The 27,989-nt window shown below is 43.2% G+C and overlaps 2 protein-coding genes and 1 pseudogene across 16 annotated transcripts in view; all 3 read left to right on the top strand.

Annotated features, from left to right (window-relative positions):
* The first annotated feature begins 25 nt into the window (after positions 1 to 25).
* Positions 26 to 12,030, top strand: Dsn1 (DSN1 component of MIS12 kinetochore complex). Of its 4 annotated transcripts, XM_034494022.2 has the most exons (11): positions 74 to 163; positions 1,300 to 1,325; positions 1,638 to 1,961; positions 4,234 to 4,307; positions 5,370 to 5,442; positions 6,065 to 6,155; positions 7,784 to 7,843; positions 8,223 to 8,300; positions 9,516 to 9,663; positions 10,562 to 10,649; positions 11,076 to 12,030. In XM_034494022.2, the coding sequence occupies exons 2-11, from the start codon at positions 1,301 to 1,303 to the stop codon at positions 11,159 to 11,161; spliced, it is 1,047 nt and encodes a 348-aa protein (XP_034349913.1). In that variant the 5' UTR covers positions 74 to 163; position 1,300; the 3' UTR covers positions 11,162 to 12,030. The 4 variants fall into 4 exon arrangements, with proteins under 4 accessions (XP_076786249.1, XP_034349913.1, XP_076786250.1 ...); XM_076930134.1 differs by lacking the exon at positions 1,638 to 1,961 and having other exon boundaries at positions 26 to 163; positions 1,071 to 1,325; XM_076930135.1 differs by lacking the exon at positions 1,638 to 1,961.
* A 349-nt stretch (positions 12,031 to 12,379) lies between these two features.
* LOC117702835 (small ribosomal subunit protein uS5 pseudogene) lies at positions 12,380 to 13,461 on the top strand (annotated as a pseudogene).
* A 1,750-nt stretch (positions 13,462 to 15,211) lies between these two features.
* The window catches only part of LOC117702995 (protein NDRG3), a 63,995-nt gene continuing 51,217 nt past the window's right edge, over positions 15,212 to 27,989 (top strand). For 4 of the 12 annotated variants that reach the window (XM_034494356.2, XM_034494354.2, XM_034494353.2 and 1 more), the window contains exon 1: positions 15,228 to 15,313. The gene's annotated coding sequence lies outside the window, so the exon portion shown is untranslated. The other 8 variants (XM_034494355.1, XM_076930130.1, XM_076930126.1 and 5 more) reach the window with 8 other exon arrangements.

Here is a 27,989-nt window from a genome sequence, read left to right as displayed (position 1 = left end):
ATGCGCGCCACGGAGGCAAGGGTTGTGCTTTCGCGCGCGGAAGCTGCGGGCTGCGCATGCGCAGTTATTCGGCGGGAGTTTCGGAAGTAGCTGCGGTGGCGCGGAACCACGAACCGGACTAACGCGGAAGAGGACCCTCTGCGGTGACGCCGAGTCTGCAGAGGTGACCTTGGGTTTACTGTTTCGGGAACGAGGGGAGGGGAGCTGGGCTCCACGGGCGTCACTCTGGGGTTCGGAAGTCGCAGACGTCTCCTCGGATGTGGTTCGCTCTCCCCTGACCCTCCTCTCTGCCCGGTCCACCCGCCGCTCCCAGCTACAGGGCCCCAGGGCTCGGAAACTTTCTCTTGACAGGTCGTCTGAAGGAAGGCCACTCCTCTCTCCCGGGCAGTGCTGGCGTCACTGACTCCAGATAGTGGGCACGGACAGGGCAGAGGGCTGGGGTGGCAGCCCGGGTTGCATTGCAGTGCTCCGGGCTGGCTGCCTACCGAACCCGGACCTCCTGATAAGAGTATCTTACTCAGAGTTGTGGAACCCGTTGAATGGGATAATGATGGAAGAAGGCAGTTGCGTATACAGGTTCATAAGCGCTTACATGTCTGTTATCCAAGCTTGAGTCTGTGTGATCAGCCATAAGGATTGTGGTGATTTAGATCCTTGAAGGACCCTTCTTTGTCCTTTCAATATGGTCCCTCGGCATCCGTTCGTTTTTCTTTACCAAGCACCCTCCACATTCAGAAGTCTTTTGGGGGGGGGGGGCGGAGAGTTACGTGCAAGATGGAGGGATGCCGGACGTTGCCTCTCTCCGTCTGTTGTCTTTGACAGGTGCTGGGAATTGGAATGTGGTGCAGTCTACAGCCAGTTCTGTAGAGAAAAGATGCCTGGCCACCAAGTCTGCCTAAAAGAAGTGGCTTCATATTTAAGCAGTGTTATGAAGGATGAATCTGTTTTATGGGTAGAAGGACAGATGTGGGCAGAGATTAAAAAGTAGGATTTCCAGGAATGACAGAATCTGGAGAGAATGAGAAGAGATGATGAAGAGATGATGTGGGGTTGTTTTGTTTGTTTTCTAGAAAGATCCTAATACCTTCCATGGAACTGGGGGCTAAGATAGGTTCTGTGTACTGAGTTCTTGAAGACAGCAGTCAGTGATAATAACCTTGCTGCTGAGAGTCTTGGAGGAGGCAAGTGAGGGAATTTGAAGCACAAGACCCATTATGGGATAGTGAAGTCCCTGTGAGACTGGAGCTGGAGTGTGAAGAACAGATCACCTCATTTTCCTGTTTTCCCATTTTCATCCAGGATGACTTCAGTGACCAGATCAGAAGGTGAGTTTTACAGTGAGATTCAGTGCTTCTTGCTTTGGGTTCAGGCTCCTAAACTATCACAGTATTCTCCTTAGCTCCTGGTGGATTTGGAATCACACGTGTGTGGATTTGCAAAAAGGCCAGGGAAATAGGTTTCCCTCCTTCCTCCTTCCTTTCTTTCTGTCTAGGCTCCTAGGAAGCTGGTACTCCAACTGTATGCCATCTTGTGGGCGTGTGCATTTTCTGTTGTCACCCTTTGCTCAGATACTTACTAAGGTTTGTATCTGAGGTAGGCTTGATTTTATATTTTGACTTTTCTATAACAAATGCTAGACCAGGAACCAACGATGTTCAAGACTCAGGATCATCAATTGCAACCAAGTCTCAAGCCTTTGGAAGCACTGCCTCAGTCCTCTGCCTACCAGGAAATGATGACACAAGGCATTTCAAAAGAAAAAAACCACCTTGGCTCCAGCCCTGGAGAGGGAGAAGGTTGTGGTGCTGACCACCAGGAGGGACCTCAGTTGAGGTCCTTTCATTTGTCCCCTCAAGAACAGTCTGTCCGTCATCAAGACAGAAGGCAGTCCTGGAGACGAGCGAGCATGAAAGAGATAAACCGGCGGAAGTCACTGGCTCCCTTTCACCCCGGCATGACAGGTGGGGTGTTGTATACACAAAGCAGTGGATGTCCAGCCCATCTATGAGGCAGCAAGACATGAATGTCAGAAAGTGTAGCAGGTAGACAGGACTTGCCTACGTTTTAGCTATGCAGCTTTGAACATATCACCTTCTTGTACCTCAGTTTCCATACCTATAAAATGGAGATAACTCTGTGGACACATTCTTGTTTATTAATCCTGATGCCACACAATTAGTGAGTGTTTAGTATTAATTGCTGTTTACATATTAGCTGCCAGGAACAGAAACCCTGGTTGCTAATTATTTAACACGTCATCCTATCTAGGATGCTAGGGATTTGAGTTTCTTCTGTGTGTAATACCCTGGGATGGGACAGAAGGCCAATGGGTTGGTAACCTGTTTGATTCTAGCCTTTTTAACTAGAAGTGGCTCAGAATGAAGATGCACATAAAAATAACATTGAATGGGCATAGCTATGTAGTTCAGTGGTGAGGTACGTATCTATCTACTGTGCCCAAGTCCCCACATTCAGTCCCCAGAACTAAAAAAGAAAAAGAAAGTAAAAGTAAAGTGGTTTTTGGGGATGCCATATTTGAATGTAATTTGTGACTTTTGTCTAAATTTATAATCACTTGATATGACAATATCAAAGTACAGGATATTAATGCAGAAAGTCCAGTTTGAGCCTGACCCTCACGTCCTTTGTATTCAGTCCTCGGTCAGCTGGGGAAGTAAGCCTCAGTACTAGCGTGCCCTTGGCAGCTAGCAGGCCCTCAAGCGTTACAGCCGTTGGGATTTCTTTTAACATAAACTCACTGTCCCTTCAGGTGGCTGTGTGTCTGGAAGGGATCTGAGTTCAAACAGCCAAGCCCATAACTGCTGCATAGTGAGTGCCGTGCGCTTTATTACCCAGCTGTGCCAGGGCAGTGCTTGCTTGTCCACGACTAGCCCTGCCTTCTTTCCCATTCCAGAGCATCAGTTCCTATAACGTGGACTCACCCATGTAATAAGATGAATCATTTTTCTGGTAATCCCTGGCTACCTACCAGGCTTTCTCACTTATGGCCAGAAAGACCCTCAGCTGAAGGGCAAGAATTCTTAAAGCCATCTTCCTACTGTATGATAATTGTTATTTTAAGTGGATGTCATTGAGAAAAGAGCACGTACATCTTATAGTTGTGTGGGTCAGTAACACGATTATGTAAAGCACCACCTAGTGCATTCTCAGGACCTGCTATACAACCTTGAGCAAAGAGTCTAACCAGCCTGTGTGCTACAGTGTTACCATCTGTTAGCAAAATAGAAGCGATGCCAGGCATGGCCATTCTTGCCTGTGATCTCAGCACTTTGGAGTCCGATGCAGGAGGATTGCCAGGAGTTTCAGACCAAGCTAGGCTATATTTCAAGGCTGTTTTTTTTAAAAAAAAAAAAAAAAAAAAAACCCAAATAAATAAAAGATATTTGCCTTAACATTTTCTCGAGACGTGCATAGCAGGAAAAGAAAAATGTATGTTATACAGCAGGTGTTCAGCTGGTACTGGCTTTTAATATTAGCTCACCACAGGCAGCGTGCTACAGACCCTGCTGGCATACTTATGTTTGAAGTATGACTTCTTCAGCCTGTCTTCAGACAATCTAGTTTCCTTAGTTGAGAGAGTTTCTTTTGTAAAGTGGAGCTTATATTGTTTATAAGAAATGATTTTTACTTTTCAGTGCTGGGGGGAAGATTCAGGCCACATACAATCAAGGCAAGGTTTCATCCCCTGAGCAACAGCCCCACCCCAGATAAGAGCCCTTCAGATTATGTTCTAAAACACCTTGCAGTGCCTGTTACACAAATGCCTTCTAAGAAAAGGTTTCTCTGTGTAGCCCTGTCCTAGAACTCGATTTATAGACCAGGCTGCCCTTGAATTCACAGATCCACCTATCTCTGCCTCCCAAGTGCTGGGATTAAAGGGATTTGCCACCACCATTAGCCTAAATTATTTTTATCTACTTTGTTTTTGCTTTTTAATAGACATTCAAAGCAATAGGTTTCATTATGATATTGTCAACTACTTTGTTAAATAAAATAAAAATTTAATGTAATACATGAAAAGATTCTATTAACACTTAAAAATTTGGGTGCATGAAAGTGTGAACTTTGTTCCTCAGTGAGCCTGGAAAAATTAGAATTTTGTTATTACTCAGAAGGCCTTAAGCTGGGTTACATGGAGAAGAAGGAGATTTTTCAATTCTGTTGTTTTGCTGACTAAGTTTGATGCTCATTAAGTGTGCTGTTCTGTGTCAGAGCTCAGCAGGTCAATCAGTGGGAAGTTAGCACAGAGCCAACGGCTTGGCGCCCTCCTGCTCTCCAGCTTCCAGGTAAGATTTTTTCAAGGATCGTGCATGTTTTCATTTGGTGTTTTTTTTGTTTGTTTGGTTGGTTGGTTGGGTTTTTTTTGTTTTGTTTTTGTTTTTGTTTTTTTCAAGACAGGGTTTCTCTGTGTAGCCCTGGCTGTCCTGGAACTCACTCTGTAGACCAGGCTGGCCTGGAACTCAGAAATCCGACTGCCTCTGCCTCCCAAGTGCTGGGATTAAAGGTGTGTGCCACCACCGCCTGGCTTCATTTGGTGTTATCTGTAATTGTTACAACTTCAGAGAGATGTCAGTATCAGTGATAAACCCGGGAAAGTTGCTTTTCCATGTGGTGGATTGATCTAAAAGCCAGTTTCTCTCCTGCGCAGCTGAGTGGTTGGTCTTTGCACTGAGCTCTGCTGCTGCTAGCGGAGCAGCTGAGAGGTTTCCCAGTATGGTTTCCTCACTGGCAGCAAGTGGTGGGAATCTAGAATTGAGAGGTCAGAATCTGTTACTGTAGACGTTTCAAGGCTGACTACAGGGTAGACCGGTGTCAGAAGCATATGTTTGTCTTGTTTTTTTAGGCTGTGTTTTATGGCATTGGTGCTTTTACCTGTTTAGATGAGCAAGTAATTTGTGTGAATTGAATGACCATTGTTTTTCCTAAGTTAAAAATCAAAACATAAGTCAGGTGTGGTAGTGCATGCCTTATAGGTGGATCTCTTGAGTTCAAGGATAGCCTGGGCTACACAGAGAAACCTTGTCTCCAAGAAACAAACAAAAATGTATATCGTGTGTGTGTGTGTGTGTGTGTGTGTGTGTGTGTGTGTAATATATATGTATATATGTATGTATATAAACATATATAAGTGTGTAATATATAAATATATACATTTGTATATAAATATGTTTTTAATATAGAGTGAACAACAGAATTTTTCCTTACATACTTGTCTATATGAAAAGTGTTGGATGAAATAGTTGGGCTCTGTAGTTTTGTTATAAAGTTCATAGTAACATGAAGCCACAAACAGCTAACTTGGGAAACTTTTGTTGTACTAAAAGTGCTTTTTTTTTCTTCTTATTTAGTTCTCTGTTGAAAAACTTGAACCTTTCTTAAAGAGCACTAAGGACTTCAGCCTTGAATGTTTTAGAGCGAAAGGTGAGTTGCTAAGCTAGACAGGTCTCTGGCCTTTCCCATTCCTTCCTTGGAGCCAGCCACTATGTTTTCAGTGTCCTCTTTAAAGCCAGGTTCCCCGCCTGGTTAACAGTTGCTCCTTATTACCACATCCCTCACTGTTGCCTGACTTCTGTGACGCTCACTTTTCAGTGATAGCATGGTGGCAGAAATGGCTGAGCACCCACATCTTGACCTGCAGGAGGGCCAGACAGTAATAGGACAAGTCTTTCGAAAACTCAAAACCTACACTTACAGACACACCTCCTTCAACAAGACCACAGCCTCCAATCCTTCCAAAAGAGGTCCACCAGCTGGGATGAAGTATTCCAACCTAGGAGTCCCTGGGGCCATTACTAATTAATTCCTCGTAACCATCCCTTGGTGCTGGGTACTAAACCCAGGCCTTGAACTTGATAAGAAAGTTCTCAGCCATGGAGCTAAACTTCCAACCCCAAAATAAAGTCTTTGCATACCTACTTGACTGTTTTGTGTGAATGAGGGATAGGGGACCCTAGACTAGGAAACCCCGTTAACATCTTTATCATCTGCTTGTTGTGAACATTTGTGGCCTTTCTATTTTATGACATAAATTTATCTTCTCTAGCATCTTCTCTCTCTGAAGAATTGAAACATTTTACAGACAGGCTGGGAAATGATGGAACACTACAAAAATGTTTTGTTGAAGATTCAAAAGAGTAAGCACAGTTCCCCTTCTGTCCTTAATTATAACTGGGTTAAAACTTGATTATAATTAAACCATTGCTTACAGAAGTCTGTCCAGCACCTATGTTCCACCACACTCCGTAATTACTTATTTTGGTTTTCTTGCGATAGGGTCTCTGTAGTCTAGACTGGCCCCAACCTTTTGGTGATTACCTTCTATGTCTACCTCCCATGTGTTGGGATTAGAGGGATGAGCTGCCATGTCTGGCGTGTACCAGGCTCTTCTACATGATGAGGAAGGGATATAGTGATTAATAAGTCAAGTCCCCTTTGTCATGTGTATTAGAGGAGATAACACAGTACATCGCAGTCTCAGCTCATGATAATCCAGGAAGTCAGCAGGTAGGATAGTGATGGAGGGAAGAGACAACTTAGCTAGAGTGTAGACAGAAGACTCTAGTGGTCTCACTTTAGACTGGAACACAGAAGACCTGGGTAGTGCAAAGTGAGTGACAGCTGTGGAAAGATTGAGGGGACCATTCCCTAACTCTCTGATTGCCATGCAGAGGGCAGCTTATATTCTAATGCTCTCTGCAAGAAAGAATATTAGGAGAATGGGCTGGCAAGACGGCTCTGTGGGGACAGGTAAGCGTTCTCACTGCACAAGCTGATGACCTCATTCTTATCTGCGCCTCCCTTGGTTTAAGGAAGTGAATTCATTGTTGAAAGTTGTTGTCTTGCGGTGGTGGCACACGCCTTTAATCCCTACATTTGGGAGGCAGAGGCAGGCTGATTTCTGAATTCGAGGCCAGCCTGGTCTACAGAGTGAGTTCCAGGACAGCCCAGGCTACACAGAGAAACCCTGTCTCAAAAAACAAAAACAAAAACAAAAAAGTTGTCTTGCTTCTACACACACTGTATCATGTGCACTAGTGTATTACACACACTAATAGTAAGTGAAATTTATGTTAATAGGGTATCATCCCCTTGGTAGTCCTTCAAGGGTGGGGCTGCCATCACAACTTCTAACTCCACCCTGGAACGAATCATGCACTTGATCTGAATTTGGATTTCATGCCTCCTCTTCCACAAGAGTGACATTTCTAATCAGACATGAAATATTTTAGCCCAACAAAATCTCTTTATGTTAAGCTTGGGCTGCTGGATCTCTGCTAGAGATACTGTGCACATGCCTTGGTAGACAAACAAAAATTGCACCACTGCTACTCTGTCTTTACCATGCGGGAAACCACGTATGTCTTCCATAGTTTGGCAGTTTCAGTCTTGTTTCTTTCCCATTAGAGATATTCATCTAACTGAGCTGAGCCATGAGAGATTGCTGAGTTGTGAGGAGCCAGCTTGCCTTTGTTCTGTTTGCAGTAGTCATGGACTTTGAAAGCTAGGGAGAAAAAGTAAAGAATTATTTTTAGAAAGATTAATCTCCGTGAGATGAATGAGAATTGATGAGAAAAACAGATTTAAGGACTACTTAGCTATTATGAGTGCAGAGTAGATATTGTTCCCCCCCTTCCCCAATAACACTTTTTGAATAATAAAAAACTATGACTATATTTTAGTGCTACTAAAATTATGTAACTCATTAAAAGCCAGTGTTTGATGGAGGATTCATGTTAATCTCATAATATCATCTGTATTCCAGAAAAGCACCAGATTTTTCACTGGAAGCATCAGTAGCCGAGGTGAAAGAATATATAACAAAGTAAGTGAAAGGATTGAGCTGTCCTTGGAAAACTGAACTCTGCCCTCCTTCTAGGAAATGTCTGAACCTGGAGAGCATGCTGGTGCCCATGGCGGGCGGGTGGCACTTGTGTCTGCTTTAGGAGTGGCAGGGCTCATAACCAGCCCTGATGGACAGTTTGATAAGATGGAATCTAGGAAATAGGGTGTTAATTTGATTTTAACAGCTTGTGTATTACTTGATTAAATTAATATCCTCTGAGTCAGTTGAACTTTCTAATCCTTTAAGGACCTTTTAATACATTTTGTAACCAGATTATATGCCTAAAGTACTTACTGTTGCCCTGAGTGATTACAAATGGGACGGAAGTTAACTGAATTTCCCTTCTCCAATTACACAGGTTTTCTTTAGAGCGCCAGGCCTGGGATCGGCTCTTATTGCAGTACCAGAATGAGGTTCCACCTGAAGAGATGCCCAGGTTAGACCTGGGAACTGGAAGGGAGCCTCTTGTCTTTTTTTTTTTTTTTTTTGGTTTTTTGGTTTTTTGGTTTTTCGAGACAGGGTTTCTCTGTGTAGCCTGGGCTGTCCTGGAACTCACTCTGTAGACCAGGCTGGCCTCGAACTCAGAAATCCACCTGCCCCTGCCTCCCAAGTGCTAGGATTAAAGGCGTGTGCCACCACCGCCTGGCACCTCTTGTCTTTTTACCTTGTGAAGTTATTTGAGTTTCTTTCAAATCTATTTGTACAAATTGAATGTTGAGTCTGTTCTCGTACTTCAGTCAATGTAACGTGTTCTTGGTGGAAAGGGAGGGACAGAATGGAAGACTGAGTATCACTGTCCTCAGACCCAGAACAGAACTGCTCCTAGGTTGTGTTTTTGGCCACCACTCAGAATCCTCGGGGAGACTGGCACATAACCATCTTGCACCTGCTCACCTGCTACTTTGCCAACAATGGTCTTCAAGAGACTTTAGTGAGCACACGGTCTTTGAGCTGTAGATAGGAGAGTCCCTTGGTTAAGGCCTTAGTGAAAACAGAGCCATGAAAGAAGTAGCACGGGCAGTATAAGGTGTGAGGGGCCATTTTTGGTAATTAAGTCAGAGGAAGGTGGGAAAGCACTAGATTTTGGTCTATTTAGCTTCTGAACTAGTTTTGTTGATTTAAAATATGGTCTCCCAAGGCAGCCATGGGTAGTCTCAGCTCCCCAGATGTGTCTCACATTCAATCTTCCTGTCTCGGCTTCCCAATTGCTGGAATTATAAGTGTAGCACCACAAACCTTTCAGCTGGCATTTGAAAGCTTCTTCTCCCCAGTTAAATCTCAGCTGCAAAGCAATTATAAAATAATAGGTGAGGGGGCTGGAGAGATGGCGGTTAAGAGCACTGGCTGCTCTTCCAGAAGTCCTGAGTTCATTTCCCAGCAACCACGTGATGGCTCACAGCCATCTGTAATGGGATCCGATGCCACCTCCTAGAATGCCTGAAAACAGCTACAATGTACTCATATCCATAAAATAAATAATTTTTTTTAAAAAATGTCAGATGAAACCCCAATTACAGAAGTGATGTAAAGAGGCTTTGAGAAGCATGATTTTTCGGGGGACAGGGTTTGCCTCTCAAAGGATGTCTTAGGTTGTTTCTAGGAAATTACTATAAGTTCCAGGAAAAGTCTTTTATTTTTGTTCTGTATTTAGAGAATCAACTGAAACCAAAATCACTGAAGTCAAGGTGGATCCTGCAACATACCTCAAGTCCTCCCAGAAGGAAGTTCTTACCACGAAGCCTGACTACCAGAGAATAGTACAGGATCAGAACCAGGTGTTTGCCTGTATGGAGTTAGTGGTAAGTTGCTTCAGGCTTCTTAGGTTGATTACCTCACTTTCTAGACTCGTCATCTTTTTTAGCATTATGGCATTGTGACAAGACCAGAAGTGACTTATAAGAAGGAATGGATTATTTTGGTTGCTAGTTTTAGTCCATGGTCGCTTAAACCCTGCTGATTTGTACCTATGGCCATGCAGGAGATTGTGATGGGAACATGTGACAGAGGACATTACTCCCCTCATGATGATGATGATGATGATGATGATGATGATGATGATGATGATGATGTGATGATGATGGTGATGATGTGATGATGATGGTGATGGTGATGATGGTGATGAGGGGAGTGAGACAGAGGGAAGGAGTGATGGTCAGGTCCTTAGAGCCACTTCAAGGCCAGACTCAGATAAACCTAACCTCCTGCTGAAGGTCCTATGGCCTCATAGTGGTAACACTTGAGTAGCTGCACCCAAGGCTTTTAAAGTGTAGCCCTCGGGGAACTCCAAGTGCCAGTTAACGCATAAGCTTTGGCGGTTAAAGAGGATATCAATCTCTCTATCTTGGGAAAACCAGAAAAATTTTAAAGTAAATTTTGATGTTATATACTAAAACAGGGAAGGAGTAGGGAATACAGGAGGAGCAGGGCTGCTGCTTTATATACAGTGAATGGTAGCTCCTTTGTCTTTAGACTCAAACAAAACCTAGAGGGCCTGGCATCTATGGGTAGAGGTTTGGGGCTCAGTCTCCTGGGGCATAGGCATGTGGGGTGTGTTTCAGTGGTGCCTGCCAAGAGAGAATGTCTGGCATAAGCATTTCAGGCTGAAAGAGCATGTTGTAAAAGCCTAAAGCAGAAGGAGTCCTGGCAGTGTGGGGAGTCAGAGAATCCCTGCAGCTCACATTGACCTTTCCTCGGCAGATGGATGAGCTACAAGGATCAGTGAAGCAGCTGCAAGCCTTCATGGATGAAAGTACTCAGTACCTCCAGAAGGTGTCAGCACAGCTCAGTAAGTGCATCCCTTGAGGGGACCAAGCTTAGGGTCGGCTCTATCTGATACCCTTTGGGATACAAACTGCCTTTCCAGGCATAAGGTTCTTAGACTTGTTTTACTTCCCATAGGAGGTCGAATGTTGATAGGAAATGCCTCCAGGTAAATTCCATAGATGCGCTCTGTGAGGATACCTAGTGTTTTTTGACAGCTTTAGTTTTCAAGGATACATGAAGTAAAACTGTAGATGCTTACCATAGTTTTTCCCAGCTTCCTCCAGCCATTGTCTTATTTGTCACTGTACTGGCTTTCCTGCTAGACTGCCATCTCCTTGAGGACAAAGACCTCATGTGTCATTTACTACCCTTTGCTGTCTGGCACACTGTCCAATACATTTTGTGTGAATTTAATTGAAATGTATCTTTTGGCTCCTTTCCTCTGCAGAGAAGAGAAGTATGGAACAATTAGATTCTTCACCTGCTCGAAAACTGCTCAAGCTCCCCCCACAGAGCTCATCCACCACCCAGTGATCAGGGTCCTGTCAGGGATCTTACCTCACAGCAGTCAGCTGGAAGGTCCCGGCTCTATAGCACTTTCACTGTTTCTGAGTGACAGCATGTATGTATCCAGAAGAGTGTGTTAAGGACACTTTTTATAGGAATGTGCAAGATGCTTAAAATGACCTTTAGAACCAGTCTCTTGCTGCTCTAAATATCCTCATGGCCAGTGCTTTTCATCCCATAAAACAACCCAAAGACATTTAGAACCAACCATAAGGAAATGTTTTAGGGCCCAAGGCAGGTTGTCGTCATAGAAGACTGACACTAAAGTGTGCAACTGAAGGTTAACAGGTGTGTGTGGACACTTTTTATAGTGTTCTGATGTCTGTAGTGTGCTTTAGTTTTTAATATTGAATTGACTTCCTAAACTCTAAATTCGTGACAAGAAAGGGCTGAGACCATTTTTTTTCCTTTGGGAATTCCCCCTGCCTCCCTAAGAATTGAACCCCAGGCTTTGTGAGTGCTAGGGAAGCACTCTCAGAAAGCTCTAGTCCCCGTGGTTTTGGGGTTTTGTTTTAAGTTCTAGTTACTGAACGGCTCCTGGAACATAACAGTCCTATGAACTATATTTTAAAAACCGCGTGTTGTGGTTTCCTGTGGCTGAGATACAGTTACTTAACCTCTTATCTAGAACATTAGGAGGATGTTAGAGTCTATGTTGTAAGGAAACTGTAAGGATTTGTGTAAAGAGTAAAAGTCTAGAACAGTGTTACAGTTTGTTGTTGAAGACTTAAAAATGAGTAGACAGTAGTTAATGAGGCGAGAAAACTATCTAATTTGGAAAACTCAAGCAGACACATATAAAGTCTGAATTAGAAATAAATTTAAAAGTTATGCCCAGTTGTTGGAGTGATGTTTTTGTACACTATGTGTCTCTGCCCTTCCTTATCTTCCTAAAGCACCTTCTGATTGGTTAAAATAAAAAGCCTGTGCCTTGCTGGGCAGTGGTGGTGCATGCCTTTAATCCTAGCACTTGGGAGGCAGAGGCAGGTGGATTTCTGAGTTTGAGGCCAGCCTGGTCTACAGAGTGAGTTCCAGGACAGCCAGGGCTATACAGAGAAATCCTGTCTCAAAAAACAAAAACAAAAAACCTGTGGCTTATAGCAAAAGGCAGGTTAGTAAAGTGGGACACCCAGAAAAAGGAACTCGGAGAATGAGTCGGGTACAGGAGACCTGCCACCCAAAGTGGGATGTATGAAACTGAGGAGAGGTAGCCAGCCATTGGGCAGGCATAGAACAGTATCAATGGGCTAATATAAGTTACGAGCTAGTTGGGGAACTAGCCTAAGCTAAGGCCAAAAGCATTATAAATGTAGCTTCTTCAGGAGAACATCAATGGTGGATGACACCAGTGTAGATGGAAGACCCAGGGGTGGATTAGGAGGCTGCAGCGGCTTCTGTGGAGGATATAGCAATGGTCGTGGTCTAGGCCTCGAGGATCATGGAGGTAAAGTTGAAGACAAGGAGTAGACCCTCATCACCAAGCTGGGCCACCTAGTTAAAGACTTGAAAATCACCTTCTTGGAGATCTACCTGTTCTCCCTGCCCATTACGGAATTCAAGATTATTGACTTTTTCCTGGATGCATCCCTAAAGGATGAAGTTCTAAAGATCCTGCTAGTGCAGATGCAGACTACACTGGCCCAGGTACCAGAATCAAGGCTTTTGTCACTATTGGGGACTACGGTGGTCACATGATGTTGGTCTTGGCATTAGGTGCTCCAAGGAGGTAGCCACTGCCATCTGAGGGGCCATCATTTTGGCCAAGCTCTCCACTGTCCCTGTGCAGAGAGGCTACTGGAGGAACAAGATTGGCAAGCCCCACACTGTTCCATGCAAGGTGACAGGTTGCTGTGTTTCTGTGCTGCGGCTCATCCCTGCCCCGGGAGGCACTGGCATTGTCTCTGTTCCTGTGCCCAAGAAGCTACTGATGATGGCCGGTATAGACGACTGCCACACATCAGCCAGAGGCTGCACTGCCACCCTGGGCAACTTTACCCCCAACCTCTGGAAAGAGACTTTTCACCACATCCCCTTACCAGGAATTCACTGATCTGTTGTGAAAACCCACACCAGAGTCTATTCAGAGGACCCAGGCTCCAGTTGTGGCTACCCTACATAAGGCTGTATAAACAAGAAAAATAAAGGGAGTTAAGTCTGTTAATAAATAAATGCCTCCATGTCATTTGGAAACGGGTGGGCATAGAAAGGCCCAGACAGTAACACCTAGTGTCAAAGACAGGATGATGATATTGTCCAAAGTAGAACTAGGAAGAAGACCAGACAGCTTCCAAGAAAGCCAGTATTTAAGAATCAATGATGTTATTACTGTTGTTTCAAGAGCAGATGGACTTTGGAGCATGTCTTCATCTCAGTTTGCTCTGTCCAAAGGATAAATCATCTGTCTTCAAAGATGATTGTGCATTCCTCTATTTTCTTATATGCTATGTGTTTGTTTATAAGTGTTCAAACTTGAAGATAGAAAGTGTGTTTGGTGTCTCCAACAACTTCAGAATGACTAGAACATAACAAAAGCAAAGCATAAAAACTTAGACCTCAGCACTCAAGAAGTAGAAGCTAGAGAGTCAGGAGTCGCAGGCTCTTAGCTACACGGCAGCTTGTGAGCCAGTGGACTGTGTTAGCCTGTCTCAGTGGTACTGAGCACCAAGCATTGCTTATGCTTATCACAGCTTCATGAGAGAGGCCTTGTTTTCTGTGTCATTTATAGAACATTGGTAACGTTTCTTAATTTAGCCAATAATATGTACTGAGAGTAGACTGGCATTTGTAAATGTTAACAATTAAATATAAATCATGTAATAAAAGGCTGTCAATACTAGTTTTGCCTTCATTCAGATTGGCTTGGGCCTAGCCTGGGTTCCTTTCAAATCTTACACTTGTAGGTAAACCTTCACTGAGGGAAGACGGCAGGAAACTAACAAGCATAGAGAGTTGTCAACCTACCTATTGCTACAACCCTTTAAGAACAAAAGTTCTTCATGTTGTGGTGAACCCCAACCACAAAATTATTTTTTTCTTCATAACTATAATTTACTACTGTTATGAATCAAATATATTTATCTGATATGTAGCCCTGTGAAAGGTTTTTCAACTCCCAAAAGTGTAGTGACCTACATGCCATACAGCAGTGCTGTTTCCCAGCTTCTCTCATGCCTTGTTCACCCTGCTTTGTTATACTGTCCAGGACTACCTACCCATGGTAAGCTGGGTTCTCCCATATCAGTCATTATTAAGAAAATACACTACACAGGCCAATTTGCTGGGGCCCTTTTCTCAACTGAGATTCTCTTTCTCAAATGACTTGACTTCAAGTTGACATAAAAGTTGTCAGCACATGCAGGCCACATTTTGATTCTAGTCTGGAGAGATGACTTAGTGTTTTGGAGTGTGCACTGTTCTTACGGAGGACTGGAATTCGTATCTAATCCCCCATATCAATATTCTGTAGCTCCGGCTCTAGTGGGAATCTGCTACATCTTTATGCACATCACTGCCCTCCACACACGGGTTCACATGCACAGTTAACAATAATTACCGTTAACTGTTGAGTCATTTAATATGTTCAGTCGTTTTTTGTGGAGTAACCAACTCTCATACTCAAGAAAGCAAAAGATATGGCTGCCATTTTTAAGAGATGGCAAAGGACAGGAATTTGGTCCCTCAGAATCGAATCCCTGAGGCTCAGGAGAGAGAGCCAGATGATCTTGCGTGTAGCTTTAAACCTTGTTAACACAAGTAGGCTACGGCCCATTAGGGCTTACTAATAATTTAGCCATGAGGGAGAGGTAGGGGGTGTGCAGAGTGACCATTTCATATCCCCTCCAAGCAGTTCTGAGCAGCAGCCTCCGGGACACCGCAAGAAGAAAAACTACAGTCAAGATGGCGCTGCTAGGCTTTGCAGGCTTGGCCACCATCTTTTTTTGTAGTTCCTAGTGTAAGCAGACGCTTTGCGCATGGGTAAACCCCCGGCATCCTCAGTGCGCCTGCGCGGCGCAGCGCAGCGCCTTCCCCCACCCCCACCCCCCCGCCCCTCTTGCTGGTGCTGCTGCTGCTGCTGGTGCTGCTGCTGCTGTAGATTGACGGCCCGCGCTAGCGCTTCGGGTGAGTGAGCGCCTCTACCACTGCGGGCGGAGGGCGCGCGGTTCGGTACGCCCGGGTGTCGTTGCGCTGCGGACCCAGAGCCATACGGCAAGCCCCGGGTCCTCGCGGTCGGCCTTCTCTGAGCTCCCCGCGCGTAGCGCCTTCAGCCTGGCCTCCCGCGCCCCTGCCGGTACCTAGCGGGGGGTGGGGGGAGCAGCGTGTGTCCTTTTGGGGTCTAGCCTCGCTTCAGAGGTCTGCACCCTCCGTTTCTGGGACCCCCTGAAGCTGTCACTCTCTTTCCGCCTCTCATGGCGGAGCTCGGATCTCCTAGAGCTGAGCATCCACCTACCCCACTGCCCCTCACAGCCCAGAGAGTTTTGACAGGGGCCTGGACTCGCCTTCTGTGGGTTTCTTCCCAAGGCCATAGAGGTATCCCTCTCTCCTGGGACCCCACTACCCCGGTTTGTGTAAAACCCACTTTGTAGCCAAGGAAACTGAGGCACGGAGAGGTGAAATGCTGAGTCCAAGGTCATGCAACTGACAAGTGACATGGCCAGCTCTAACTCAGAGGCGTCGGGACTTTCACGGTCAGAGCTGGTGGGATTTGATGTATCTTTAAATTTTTTGGAAACACACTAGTCATTTATCTAGAGTTGCTTCAAAGACGTAAAAGTGGGCTACGAATGGAATTATCTTCTGGTCAGTACAGTGAAGTGCTGTTATGATAACAATCGTGATGTTAATGTGAGCTGGCTCCCTCCCAAATACTCGCTGTGTGCCAGGGATCTTGCTAAACGTTTTATTAAGGTCGGTTCACCTTTGTGCCTCACTGCTTCCCCATCCAGTGTTTTCCCCCTTCTTTTTCTTGAAGCCGGTTTTTCCCCCTTCAGAGCTTGCCTGCCTGTCACAGGTAGACTTGGAGCTTTAGGGCTTAAGCAGAGAGGCTCTCCCCTGGTGGCTCCCTGACAGAACGCAGTAAGCTTTGCCTGCGTCAACCCCCCTCCCCCTCCCTCTCCCCCAGCCTCACCCTCCCAGCCCCCAAGGTATAATTAGCATTTCTTTTCTAGCTGCTAGGTCTAGGCTAGCTGGGCTGGCTGGACTTGTGGAGGTGACAGAGCAGATTTTAGCCAGTACTCACCTCCTTTTGGGACTTTCTGGCTCTGCTCCAAAGCTGGTCTTGAGCAGTTTCAGGCTTTAAGATAAAAAGAGAAAGCTTTGACACAGTGGTGCAGAATCTAAGACACCTCCTTTGATTTGAGTTCCAAATGAACAGTTATAAAAAATGTGTTGATTTTTGCCCCCCAAAATAACTAGCTCAGACTGCCTTTTCCTCCCTTAGCAAATCCTCCTCCACACTTCAAAGGCTCCACAAAACTTCACCTTCCCTGCCTAATTTTCCTAACTAGAATTAAATAATACACATCAGGCTGCAGGCCTGGATCTTGTCCTCAGTAATATTTTACACCCAAATGCCTGGGTCCTGGTAGACCCTGGGTAAATACCGACTCCCCACTGCTCCTTGCTGTCCCTCAGAGGGTGATGTTCTGTTGCTATTCAGTTCGCCCTCTTGTCCTCCACTTCCTCTTTGCTGTCTCTCCCTTTAGATTTCTCTTCTGATTATCCCGTGTCAGCCTTAGTCTACCCTTTTGCAGTTGGAAATGTGCAGGTAATGGTCTTGCATCTAGAAGTCTCCCTAACAGTGGAGGGAGCATATGCTTCTTTATTTAGCCTACCGGGGAGGTTTTATTTTTATGTGGCAATAGGAGTGCCTGAGGCTTATGACATTTTAGTCTGCACAGAAATTCATGTGAGATACAGTTTCTCATTCTTTTACTTTGTATGGCTTATTACCCCAGGTGACATCAGAGTGATCATAGTTTTTATTGTCTATCAATATGTGATATTTGTAAAAAAAATTAATAATATTCAGAATGGCCTTTTGGGACATCAGATATGTACATAGGTTTTCTTCATTAATGAAGCTTTGTTCATTGTTACTGCTTTTGTTTGGTTTGTTTTTTAGATTTATTTATCTATACGTGGGTGTGGCTGTGTCTATGCCTGTGAATGTATTAGGGCACTTTTAGAGGTCAGAGGACAATTTTGGAACAGTTAGTTCTTCTACTATTAGGGTCCTGGAGGTTAAATTAAGGTCATCAGGATTGGGGGAAAGTACCTTTACCAACTGAGCCATTTTGCCAGTTCAGTTATTATTATTATTATTATGCAGAGCCTCACTTTGTAGGCCAGTCTATCCTCAAACTCATGATCTTTTGACCTCAACCTCTTAAATACTAAGATTTCAGGCACAAACCACCACATTATTGGTGGGGGCACATATGGTATGCTATGCATGTAGAAATCAGAGTACAACTTTGTGGAGTCGTCAATTCTAACTACTCACCTTTATATGGGCCTCAGGGATTGGATTCAGGGTTCCAGGCAAGCACTTTCCCTGCTAAAAGGCCCTAATAAAGCTTCTTGAAGAGCTTTTTGAAATGATTTTCTGATATTACGTGAACTATCATTGTGTATAAGGCATGGTAATGAGTATTGTGGAAAATTTAGAAAATAAAACATGGTTCCTTTTCAAGCAGTTTCCTAGCTAACTGGGGAACACTCATTAGATTATAAGCAAAGCAAAATAATAATATAAGGAAATGATATTCCAATATGGGATTTTTTTTTCTTTTTTTCTTTTCTTGTGTCTGGGCTGGCCTGCAACTCCTGATCCTCCTGCCTCTAAGTGCTGGGCTTACAGGCATGTGCCTCCCACACCCAGTTTGGAAAACACCATAAAATTCTATTCAATCTGAAAGCAATCAGTGGCCTAACCTCCTCCCTTTGGTAGGTAGCTTCCTGAGAACTGAGTTTGTCCAAGGTCATATAACTGGGGCTTCAGCTTGACATTCCAGACTTTTTGTTCATTAAGAATTTGCCTGGGCTAAGCTGGTAGCTCAGTGGTAGAGAAGTTGACTAGTGTATGAGGCCTTGAAGATTATTCTCAGAAACTTCCTTCCTTCCTTCCTTCCTCCCTTCCTTCCTTCCTTCCTTCCTTCCTTCCTTCCTGTCTTTATTAAGTTACCAATGTTTCTTCTCTGCATGAAGATATTAACCAGAAACTCTTAAAATTCCAGGAATGTGTTTAGATCAAGGAGTAAAGGCGATACTAAGAAGCATCTGGTCTATTAGGGAGAGGATACCTTTTCTTGACCACTGAAGACCATGTGTAGATAATGTCAGGGTAGATGGTTGAGGGATTGCATGTGGCATGGGAGTTGGGGAAGAAGTCAGGAGGAGGAATATGGAACACTACAGCAGTGAGTCTACTTTGGGGGAGAATTAGGATTTTCAGAGCTTGACGGATTGTTAGTGTCAGAATTGAAAGGACAAGGGAAGCATTTTGAAGTTTGGGTGATAAAACTGAGACAAGGTAACAGTGTCTGTGGTGGCTAGAAGGGAAAAGAACAGAAGCAAAAAGGCTGGCTTAATTCTATCAGAACAATAGTTCTTAACCTTTACTGTATATCAGTCAGTCAACTAGACAGCTCCTTATTAGTATGGTGCTTGGCTTGCCTCCAGAGTTTCTGATTCAGTAGAGGTCTTAGGAGGGGCCTGAGAACTGGCAGTTCTAATCCATTACCAGATCATGTTGGTTTTCCTAGCCTGAGGGCCACACTTTGAGAGCTGTTAGACAAGAATGTTGAAAAACTAGTCAGAAAATGTCAAAGAACTTGTTCCAGAAAGGGAGAGATGGAGGAAGCAAAGGACAGAGGAAGACAGACAGACAGACAGACAGACAAATTATATGTGTTACTGGCATGGGTCAGTTCTGGAAAAATACATATAACACCATTATAGTCATTTCAAAAACTGGGATGTAAGAGGCTGGAGAACTGAATTTTAAAATTTATACCCTTATATACTTGTATATTATTTTTACATTGTATGTGTATTGCCTTTGTATTTTAAAAAGCAAAGAAGATGAGTCCATCTTGAAGATTTATACTAAAATATTTATGGAATTTAAAAAGAGCTTGCTAAAATGATCTCATCATACAACAGACATTTTTGGTGCGTGCGGTATAACAGATGCTGGTAGCTTCTAGAAGTACAAAGCCTTTGCTAAACCTTGGAATCTGGTGATATAACTATGCAAGTAATAACTCCAGGTGGTATCACATGTGAGCTTCCCAGAAGCAGGGAGCTGGGCCTGTCTCTCTGCTTGACTGATAATGAGGATGGTCAAACCCTGGCGGGAAGTGAGGACAATAGGAAAGAGAAGGTTTTGTTTTTGTTTGGTTGTTTGTTGTTTGCTGGGTTTTGGGGGGAGGGTGACAAGCCTGAATAAGCAAGAAGAAAGGAAACAGTTCCTCAGAAAGGACTCAGGAGAATCAAGAGTTTAAGGTATTCTTGCCTATATAGCAAGTTTGAGACCAACTTGGGCTACATGAGACCATCTCGGAAGAGTGCACTAGGGAGGGGAGGGGCCCTCTTAAGTCCACAAATTAATAATACTACAGCTTTAATGCAGAAAAGATGTTATCATCGGGCGGTGGTGGCACACACCTTTAATCCCAGCACTTGGGAACTTGGGAGGCAGAGGCAGGCGGATTTCTGAGTTCGAGGCCAGCCTGGTCTACAGAGTGAGTTCCAGGATAGCCAGGGCTACACAGAGAAACCCTGTCTCGAAAAAAAAGAAAAAAAGAAAAGATGTTATCTACTCTGAGAAATTCCCTTTCCCCTTCTAAGAGGCAGGCTACTTGAGAACAGGCACACAAAAACTTGCCCAGATTGAAGAGACAAGGTTTTCCTGTGTAGCCCTGGCTCTACTGGAACTTGCTTTGTAGATCAGGCTGGCCTGGAACTCAGAGATCTGCTGGGATTAAAGGTATGTTACTACCACACCCCCACCGGGGTTTACTTATATGAAAAAACAAAAACAACAAAACTTTAGCTATAGTGCTTAATTTCATTGTATTTATAACAGTAACCTATAATTTTTGTCATTACTTTCATTTCATGTTTATTCATATAAAATTAATTGGTATATAAGGATATCTTGAATAGAAAAATGAATTGCTTTGAACTGGGTATATAACTCAGTAGTAGAACCCATGCTCTAGGTTTGATCCCCTGCCTCCCACAAGTAGAATGTAATTCTCTTTTGGAAAAGTTCTGTGTTTCTTTTAACACCAAAAGGAGTTCGACATGTTATTAGTCCTAAGTAAATATTTATTGTTGCTAGCTATAGGGGTGCACTGAAGGAAATGTGCCTTCTTTGCAGGCTGAGTTGCCTTCCCTGTAAACATTAATTACAGTACTTGGCACACTATGCTATCAAACCTAATATGGGACTGTGTAGTATAGAGCTGTTAGACTCCCTAACTATTTATGTGTAGGTTACTTTTTGTCTTAAAATAATAAATTAAGATTAGTTTTCTGTGGCCGACTAGTTGGCTTAGTGGGTAAAAGCTTTGCAGCTTTTGCTGCAAAGATAATGATCTGAGTTTGATCCCTGGAGCACATGTAATGGTGAAAGGAAAGACTGACTCCACAAAGTCACCTCCATATGCTTGCTGTCTCTACACACATCTTACACACACACACTCATAAAATTTAAATATACTAACTTCCTAAGTATAGAATGGCTTCCCCCAAGCTTTAACTGTCAATTTTCCATCTAATGCCCATAGTCTACAATCTGAAGTTTTCAGTTCCTAATACAACCATTCTTTACACTTCATCTTGTGACTCATTAAGACCTTTTGTTATATATTTTGTAGTATCTTAGGGAAGATGCTGTCTCAACTTTTAGGGAAATAGCTGTCATTTGTGGGAATTATCAGTATGATGGCTGACAACCTTAGAAATCCAATAAATTAGGATAAGGAAAATTATAAGTAGATCATAAACATATTGTGAAATTGCTTCCCAATTCTAACCATAATTTAAGATTTGAAATAGTGTCAGTTTCTTATTAAATCATAATTGTGATAATTTTTTCAAGAAGTAGCATTTGTTTAAAACAGTTTGTTAGAAGTGACAGTTTATCCTTATGGTGCTTCTGTATTTTTATACCTTGTGTTTCAGTTCATGGTTAAAAGTGAATGAGCCTGCTGGGCATGGTGGTGAGCATCCCTTTAGTCCCTGCACTAGAGGCAGAGGCAGGCAGATCTCTGTAAGTTCAAGGCCAGAGTCTGCAGATTCCAGGGCAGCCAGGGCTACACAGAGAAACCCTGTATTGAAAACAACAAAACATCCGGGCAGTGGTGGCGCAAGCCTTTAATCCTAGCACTTGGGAGGCAGAGGCAGGCGGATTTCTGAGTTCCAGGCCAGCCTGGTCTACTGAGTGAATTCCAGGACAGCCAAGGCTACACAGAGACACCCTGTCTCGAAAAACCAAAAAAAAAAAAAAAAAAAAAAAAAAAAAAAAATTAAAACAACAAAGGAACAACAACAACAAAAAAAAGTGAATGAGCCTGGTAGAGTTTTTGTCTAGCATGTAGGAGAACCTAATTTTGATATTCAGTATCAAAAAAGAAAATTGAGTGCTTTCTTAAAAATTATAAGGTCTTAGTGGTAGAGACATTGTACATTAATCTCTAAAACTTGGCAGGAAGCGTAGAGAGATCAGGTTATTGGGGTTTTTTTTTCCAGTCAAGAAGCTGGGGTGAGGTGAGAGTGGGGCAGAGCTCCTCCTGACAGTCTTCAGCCTTAGAAGGTGCTGATGCTTTAAAGTCACTGTGTTGATAGTGTGAACCTGGGTGGACCAGAACGTACTTGATACCTTAGACTCCCACAGGTAGATTGCTTTTCAGCAACCCCAGGTAGGTGTTGGTATGTTCTCTGTAATAGTAGTCAAAGCTTTATATATTGCTTTTCTGTTTTCAAAATTTGCCGATCATGAAATTTGTAATAGACTTTAGAAACGTCTTAGTTACTTTTCCAGTGCTGTGATAAGACACCATGAGCAGGACAACTTCTAAAAGAAAGAGTTTATTTGGGTCTATAGTTTCCGAGGGTTAGAGTTTGTAACCATCATGGCAGGGAGCACGGCAGCAATCAGGCAGGCATAGTACTAGACCAGCAGCTGAGAGCTCACATTTTGAGTCACAACCAAGAGTCAGAGTGAGCTTACTGGGAATGATGTGGGCTTTTGTAACCTCCAAGCCCCAATGATAGGCCTCTTCCAACAAGGCCATACCCCCATGATCTTTTCAAAACGGTTCCACCAATGGGGGCCAAGTATTCAAATATAGGCCATTTTCATCCAAACCATCACAGAAACCAAACCTGAAAAAATAAAAAAGAGTTAATGATCAGTTGGCATCAAACAGTAAAAATTGTTAATAGAGACTTGTCCAATAAAAAAAAAAAAAAAAAAAAAAAAAAAAAAAGACAGAATAACAAAAGGGGTTGGAGATTTAGCTCAGTGGTAGAGCGCTTGCCTAGCAAGTACAAAGCCCTGGGTTCTGTCCTCAGCTCTGGGAAAAAAAAAAAAAAAAGAGAGAGAGAGAGAGACTTGTCCAAGATCTGGATGCAGAATGCTAACCTTTAAATCTTGGCTCTGCTATTTGCTGTGTGGTCTTTGTTAAATTACAAAATCAAGCTGTGCCTCAGTATCTTCACCTGTCAACGTGGGGAGGGGTGGTGGCAAGGATCACGCTGCCTAGCTTATAAGTGTTGGAACATAATATAAAATAATGACTGGATAAAGTGCTTATTCTGGTACCTGACATAGGGAAAACACTCAGTAACTGGCAGGTGTGAATGAAGCACTGCCTTCAGGGCTTTTGTTTGTCCATTCAGACTGTAGAAAGGAACGGTTTGTTTTCAGGGATTCTGCCTTTAGCTGGTAGGAACCCGGAGCTCTTCCAAGCTTCGTACCAGGCCTTGCCAACAGTAGCTTCCCTAATGTCTTGAGCTGCGTCCTTCAAGAGTGGAAGGTAGAAGGTTGTGCATCTGGCACTAGAGATGCTTTAGATAAAGCCTATGTTAGAAAGCTCCCTGTTGGTTGGGAGTCTGTAATTAACAAGATCTGTCCATGGGGATTGCTCTATCCTAGCAGTTATCCGTATCAAGACCCTGGAATGAATAGTGAGCACATAGAGCAGACTCGGATTTCCTACTTGGCAGTCTCTACAAGTCAGTTTCGTACCTGCTGCCAGAGCCCAGGGATGACACAGCCAAAGGGTAGGTCTGTGATGAGGGGTGTGGTTGACCTTATCCAGGGCCAAGGAGAAGCAAGTGTATTTCCTGTTAAATGAAGATCTATGGGTATGCCTCAACAGCTGCCTTTGACCCTCACTCTCACTCCCGTCTTTTGCTTACGTAGGAAGGAAGGCAGCTTCTGGAACTGTTTCTCCTTGTAGCGAGATGCCGGATTTTCATTTGTGTAGGAATAATCTGTGAGCTAGTTTTTAAAAGGCCTGCTTGTTCCGTGTGGTTTGTTTATTTGGCTTCTCAGGGTGTCTCTAGGGATCCTTTGCTTTGTTAAGGGCCCCCAGGAGACAGCAGTGAAACCCACATCCATTATCCTAGATACTTGGGAGGATGCTTAAGTCAATGGTTTCATGATTAGATTAATTCAGGCTTTAAGCCTGACAGAACTTAAGAGCCAAGACATTACATAATTGTGTTTCTTATAGATGGAAGTATGGAATGTAGCCCAGGGGCCTGGAATATCTTCCAGAATCTGGGCTTGGTGTCTAAACAGTAGTCTTAGCCCCATACACATTCAGGTGCATGAACTTAGTCAGATGACTTAAATTTTCTGTGTCTCTTCCCTTATTGGAGGAAGGGGACACTGCTGAAGACCAATGCTTCTTAGCCCTGGTTAAGAATTACCCAAAGACTTTTTAAAAAAATGCTCAAGCCCTGCCCCAAACAATTAAAATGATCTTTTGGACTGAGGCCATGTATTGATATTCTTTAATATCCCAGGCCCAACTGTAGCTAAGAGAACTGTAAACAATATGAACAAGGATTTTGTGTGCTTTAAACTTAAATATTTAAATGTATAAGAATTTCATACACTAGTATTGTATTTACATAATATCCACTTGTTCCTCTTCTCCCTCCAGCTCACGTGTCTTCTCACAACTCCTTCTAAACTTTATGTTCTCCTGTATAATCATCATCTATTACAGCTATCCATATACGCACACAACCTCGGTAGTCCAGTTAGTGTTATCCATATGTATATGTGTTTGGGGCTGATTATTTTGAATTGAATAACTTATCAGGAAGTTTGTCCCTAGAGAAAACGGAATGTTCTTCCTTCAGCAGCCACTGATTTCCTGTAGCTCTTCATCTAGTGTGGGTCTTGTGAGATTTCCCCTATCTGACATGTCAGCTGCTGTTGTCATTACGCATGTTGTCTTAGTTAGGATTTTACTGCTGTGAAGAGACACCATGACCAAGGCAACTCTTATAAAGGACAACATTTAATTGGGGCTGACTTACAGGTTCAGAGGTTCAGTCCATTATCATCATGGCAGGAAGCATGGCAGAGTCCAGGCAGCCATTGTACTTAATAGAGGAGCTAAGAGTTCTATGTTTTCATCCAGAGGAAGCCAGGAGCAGACTGTTTCCAGGCAGCTAGGAGGAGGGTCTCAAAGGTCATCTTCACAGCGACATACTTCTTCTAACAAGGCCACTCCAACAAGGTCACACCTCCAAATAGTGCTTCTCCCTGGGCTAAACATAATCACAATTATTGGGATTTCATGGGTTCACCTTCCCTGTCTAGAAGATCCTGTCTAGCAGCAGGATCTTGGCCATCTGGCTCTTAGTTTATCTGCCCTGTCTTTGGTGATGTCCCTTTAGTCTTGAGTGTAGAAGTCGGATTGTAGATGTATTAACAGGGGTAGAGCACACACAGTCAGTTGTTCTCTGCATTTCGACCAGTCGTGGATTTATTTTTCTATCTGGTTGTTTGGTTTGTTTTGTGTTCTGAGACTGAGTCTCACTGAATAAACCATGCTGGCTTTGAACGCAGAGATTTACCTGCCTCTGTTGTGATTAAAGGTGTGTGTCACTACACCCCTCAGATTTCCTTTCCTTCCTTCCTTCCTTCCTTCCTTCCTTTTTTTTTTTATTTTTATATTTTTTTAAGATCTATTTAAGGAAATGCAGAAGCAGCTCAGTAGTTAAAAGCACCTGCTGCTCTTGCAGAGGACCTGGTTTCCATTCTTGAACCCACATCAGGCAGATCACAACTGCCTGGAACTCAGTTCCTGGAGATTTGATGCTCTCTTCTGGCCTCCTCAGGCACCTGCAAGTACATGTGCCTGCTAACACATACATATGCATAAATAAAAGTAAAATGTTAAAAAAATAAAAATTTAAAAATAAAAAAGTTTTGTTTTTATTTTGTGTTTGAGCGTTTTGTTTGCATTTATGTATGCCAGAAGAGAGTGCTGCTGGATTTACTGGAGCTGCAGTTACGGACCATTGAGAGCTGCTGTGCAGGTACTGGGAATTGAACTGGGGTCCAAAGGAAGAACAGCCAGTGCTCTTAACCATTAAGCCATCTCTCCAGTTGTAGATTTCTATAGTAGTTCCTTTCCATCTTTCCCATATATTGTAAAAAGAAACTTTGTTGTTAAGGAAGAGAGCTATATTTATGTTTTTTTTAGTTGGGGAGTTGAGGCCATTAATATATAAAGTTATTGACAGTGTGTGTCGGCTGCCACTATGTTGGGGTTTGCGCCACCACCCGCCTGGCTATGTTGTTGTTTTGCTGTTTCTGTCCCTAATCCTGTTTTGTGTTTCAGTGATTGCGCTTCATTTGTTTCCTTTCTGTGGTCTTCTGGCTATGCTTACTCCCCTCTGCACCCTAGAGTATCAATCCCAGTATTCTCTGTAGAGCTGGTGTGGTGGACATGAATTCTTTTAGTCTGTGTCATGGAAAGTTTTTCTTTTTCCTTCAACTATGGCAGGTAGTTTTTTTGGGCACAGTAGTCTAGGTTGGCATTTGTGCTTTTTTTTTTTTTTTTTAGAATTCAAGCACATTTCTCCAGGCTCTTGTAGCTTTTAAAGTTTCTATTAAGACATCAGCTGTTAGTCTAGTGCATGTTCTTTCATGTGTGCTTGTGGGTTTTCTCTTGAAGTTTTCTGACTGTAATATGCTGTGTGGAGTTTCCTTTCTACTCCTGTCTATGGTATTGTTGGCTTCTTGTATGTCTTTCCTTAAGTAGGGGGAGTTTTCTTCTCTGATCCTATTGAAGATCTGGTCTATGCCATTGACCTGAGATGATGATGATGATGATGATGATGATGATACTGCTGCTGCTCCTCTTCCTCCTTCTTCCTCCTCCTCCTCTTCCTCCTCCTTCTTTTATGCTTATAATTCAAAGATTTAGTCTTTTTTTTTTTTTTTTCTTGTGTAGAATAGAGTTTATTCAGGGCATGGGGAGGGGAGTTGAGAGGGTTGGAGTTGTAGAGATAGAGAAAGGCAAAGAGAGAGAGAGAGAGAGAGAGAGAGAGAGAGAGAGAGAGAGAGAGTGTAGAGGAGTAGAGACCAGCCATGAGCACGTGGAGGGGGGGAAGGGGACTGGGAGAGATCGGGGAGCAGCGAGAGGACAGAGCTAGAGCAAGAAGGCAAGAGAGCAAGAGCAGATTTGGTCTTTTCATTGTGTCTCAAATTTCCTGCATTTCTCTTCTATGGTTTTTTGTTTTGTCTTTTATATTATTTGTTTGAATGGTCCAGTTCCTGTACTTTAGCCCTGATAGTCTGCCTTCTCCTTCATCCATTCTACTGATAAGGCTTTCCCTAGAGTTCTCTAAATGGGCTATTGAATTTTTCAGTTCCATCTCATGTTAGCGTCAGTATTTCTATCTCTGTACTGAATTCAGTTTTCTGAACCTGATTTGTCTTTATCATTCTGTTCAGCCTTACACTTGTGTTTTCTTGGACTTCACTAAGAATTTATTTCATCCTTTAAGTTCACTGAAGCATTTGCTCGTGTCCTTTTTAAACTCTTTGAATGTTTTTAATTATGTTTATGATCTTTTAAGTTTTGTGTTCTAGGGTTCATCTAGGTGATTCTTATATTTTTGGTTATGAGCTTAGCCTTTAACAGCTGAGCCGTCTCTTCATCCCCATCTAGGTAATTCTTACTGGAGAACATTTCTGTAAGACTGCTGGATTTGGCGGGGAAACATTATCTTGTCTTTCATATTGTTTGTGTTTTTGCCATGTGATCTGGGCATGCGGACCTCTTTTACTGGTTGTGTGTTTGATGTGAGATTCTAGCCTGCCTCAGGCTGGCTGGTGCAGAACCTGCCCTTGCAGGTGAAGGCATGCTGTGGAGATGGCATCAAGGGGTGAAGTTGTTGTTTATTCTTTGGTTTTTGTTCTGTTTTTATTTGTTTGTTTGTCTGTTTGTTAGAACACAGATTCACTATGTAGTTGTGGTTAGCTTGAACTCACTATAAATACAAAGCTAGCATCAAACTGACAGCAGTCGTCTGCCTCTGCCTTTCCAGTGGTGAGATTAAAGGATTATCCACACCTGGCAAGGATGACCAAGTTTCAAGCAATTCATAAAGCTAAGCTTCTGTGTCATTCTTCCTAGAAACCATCAGTGTTGTCCATGCAAAAAAAAATAGTTCTGTGTCCCACTTTTCTGACTCAGTTTCCTTCACTTTCTGACTTCAGTCTTCTCTCAAAGCTACAGCGCTGGCTGTA

This window comes from Arvicanthis niloticus, chromosome 2, assembly GCF_011762505.2.
Source record: "Arvicanthis niloticus isolate mArvNil1 chromosome 2, mArvNil1.pat.X, whole genome shotgun sequence".
Classification (NCBI taxonomy): Eukaryota; Metazoa; Chordata; class Mammalia; order Rodentia; family Muridae; genus Arvicanthis; species Arvicanthis niloticus.
Note: the sequence above shows the minus strand (reverse complement) of the source record. Positions and strands in the feature narration are given on the sequence as shown.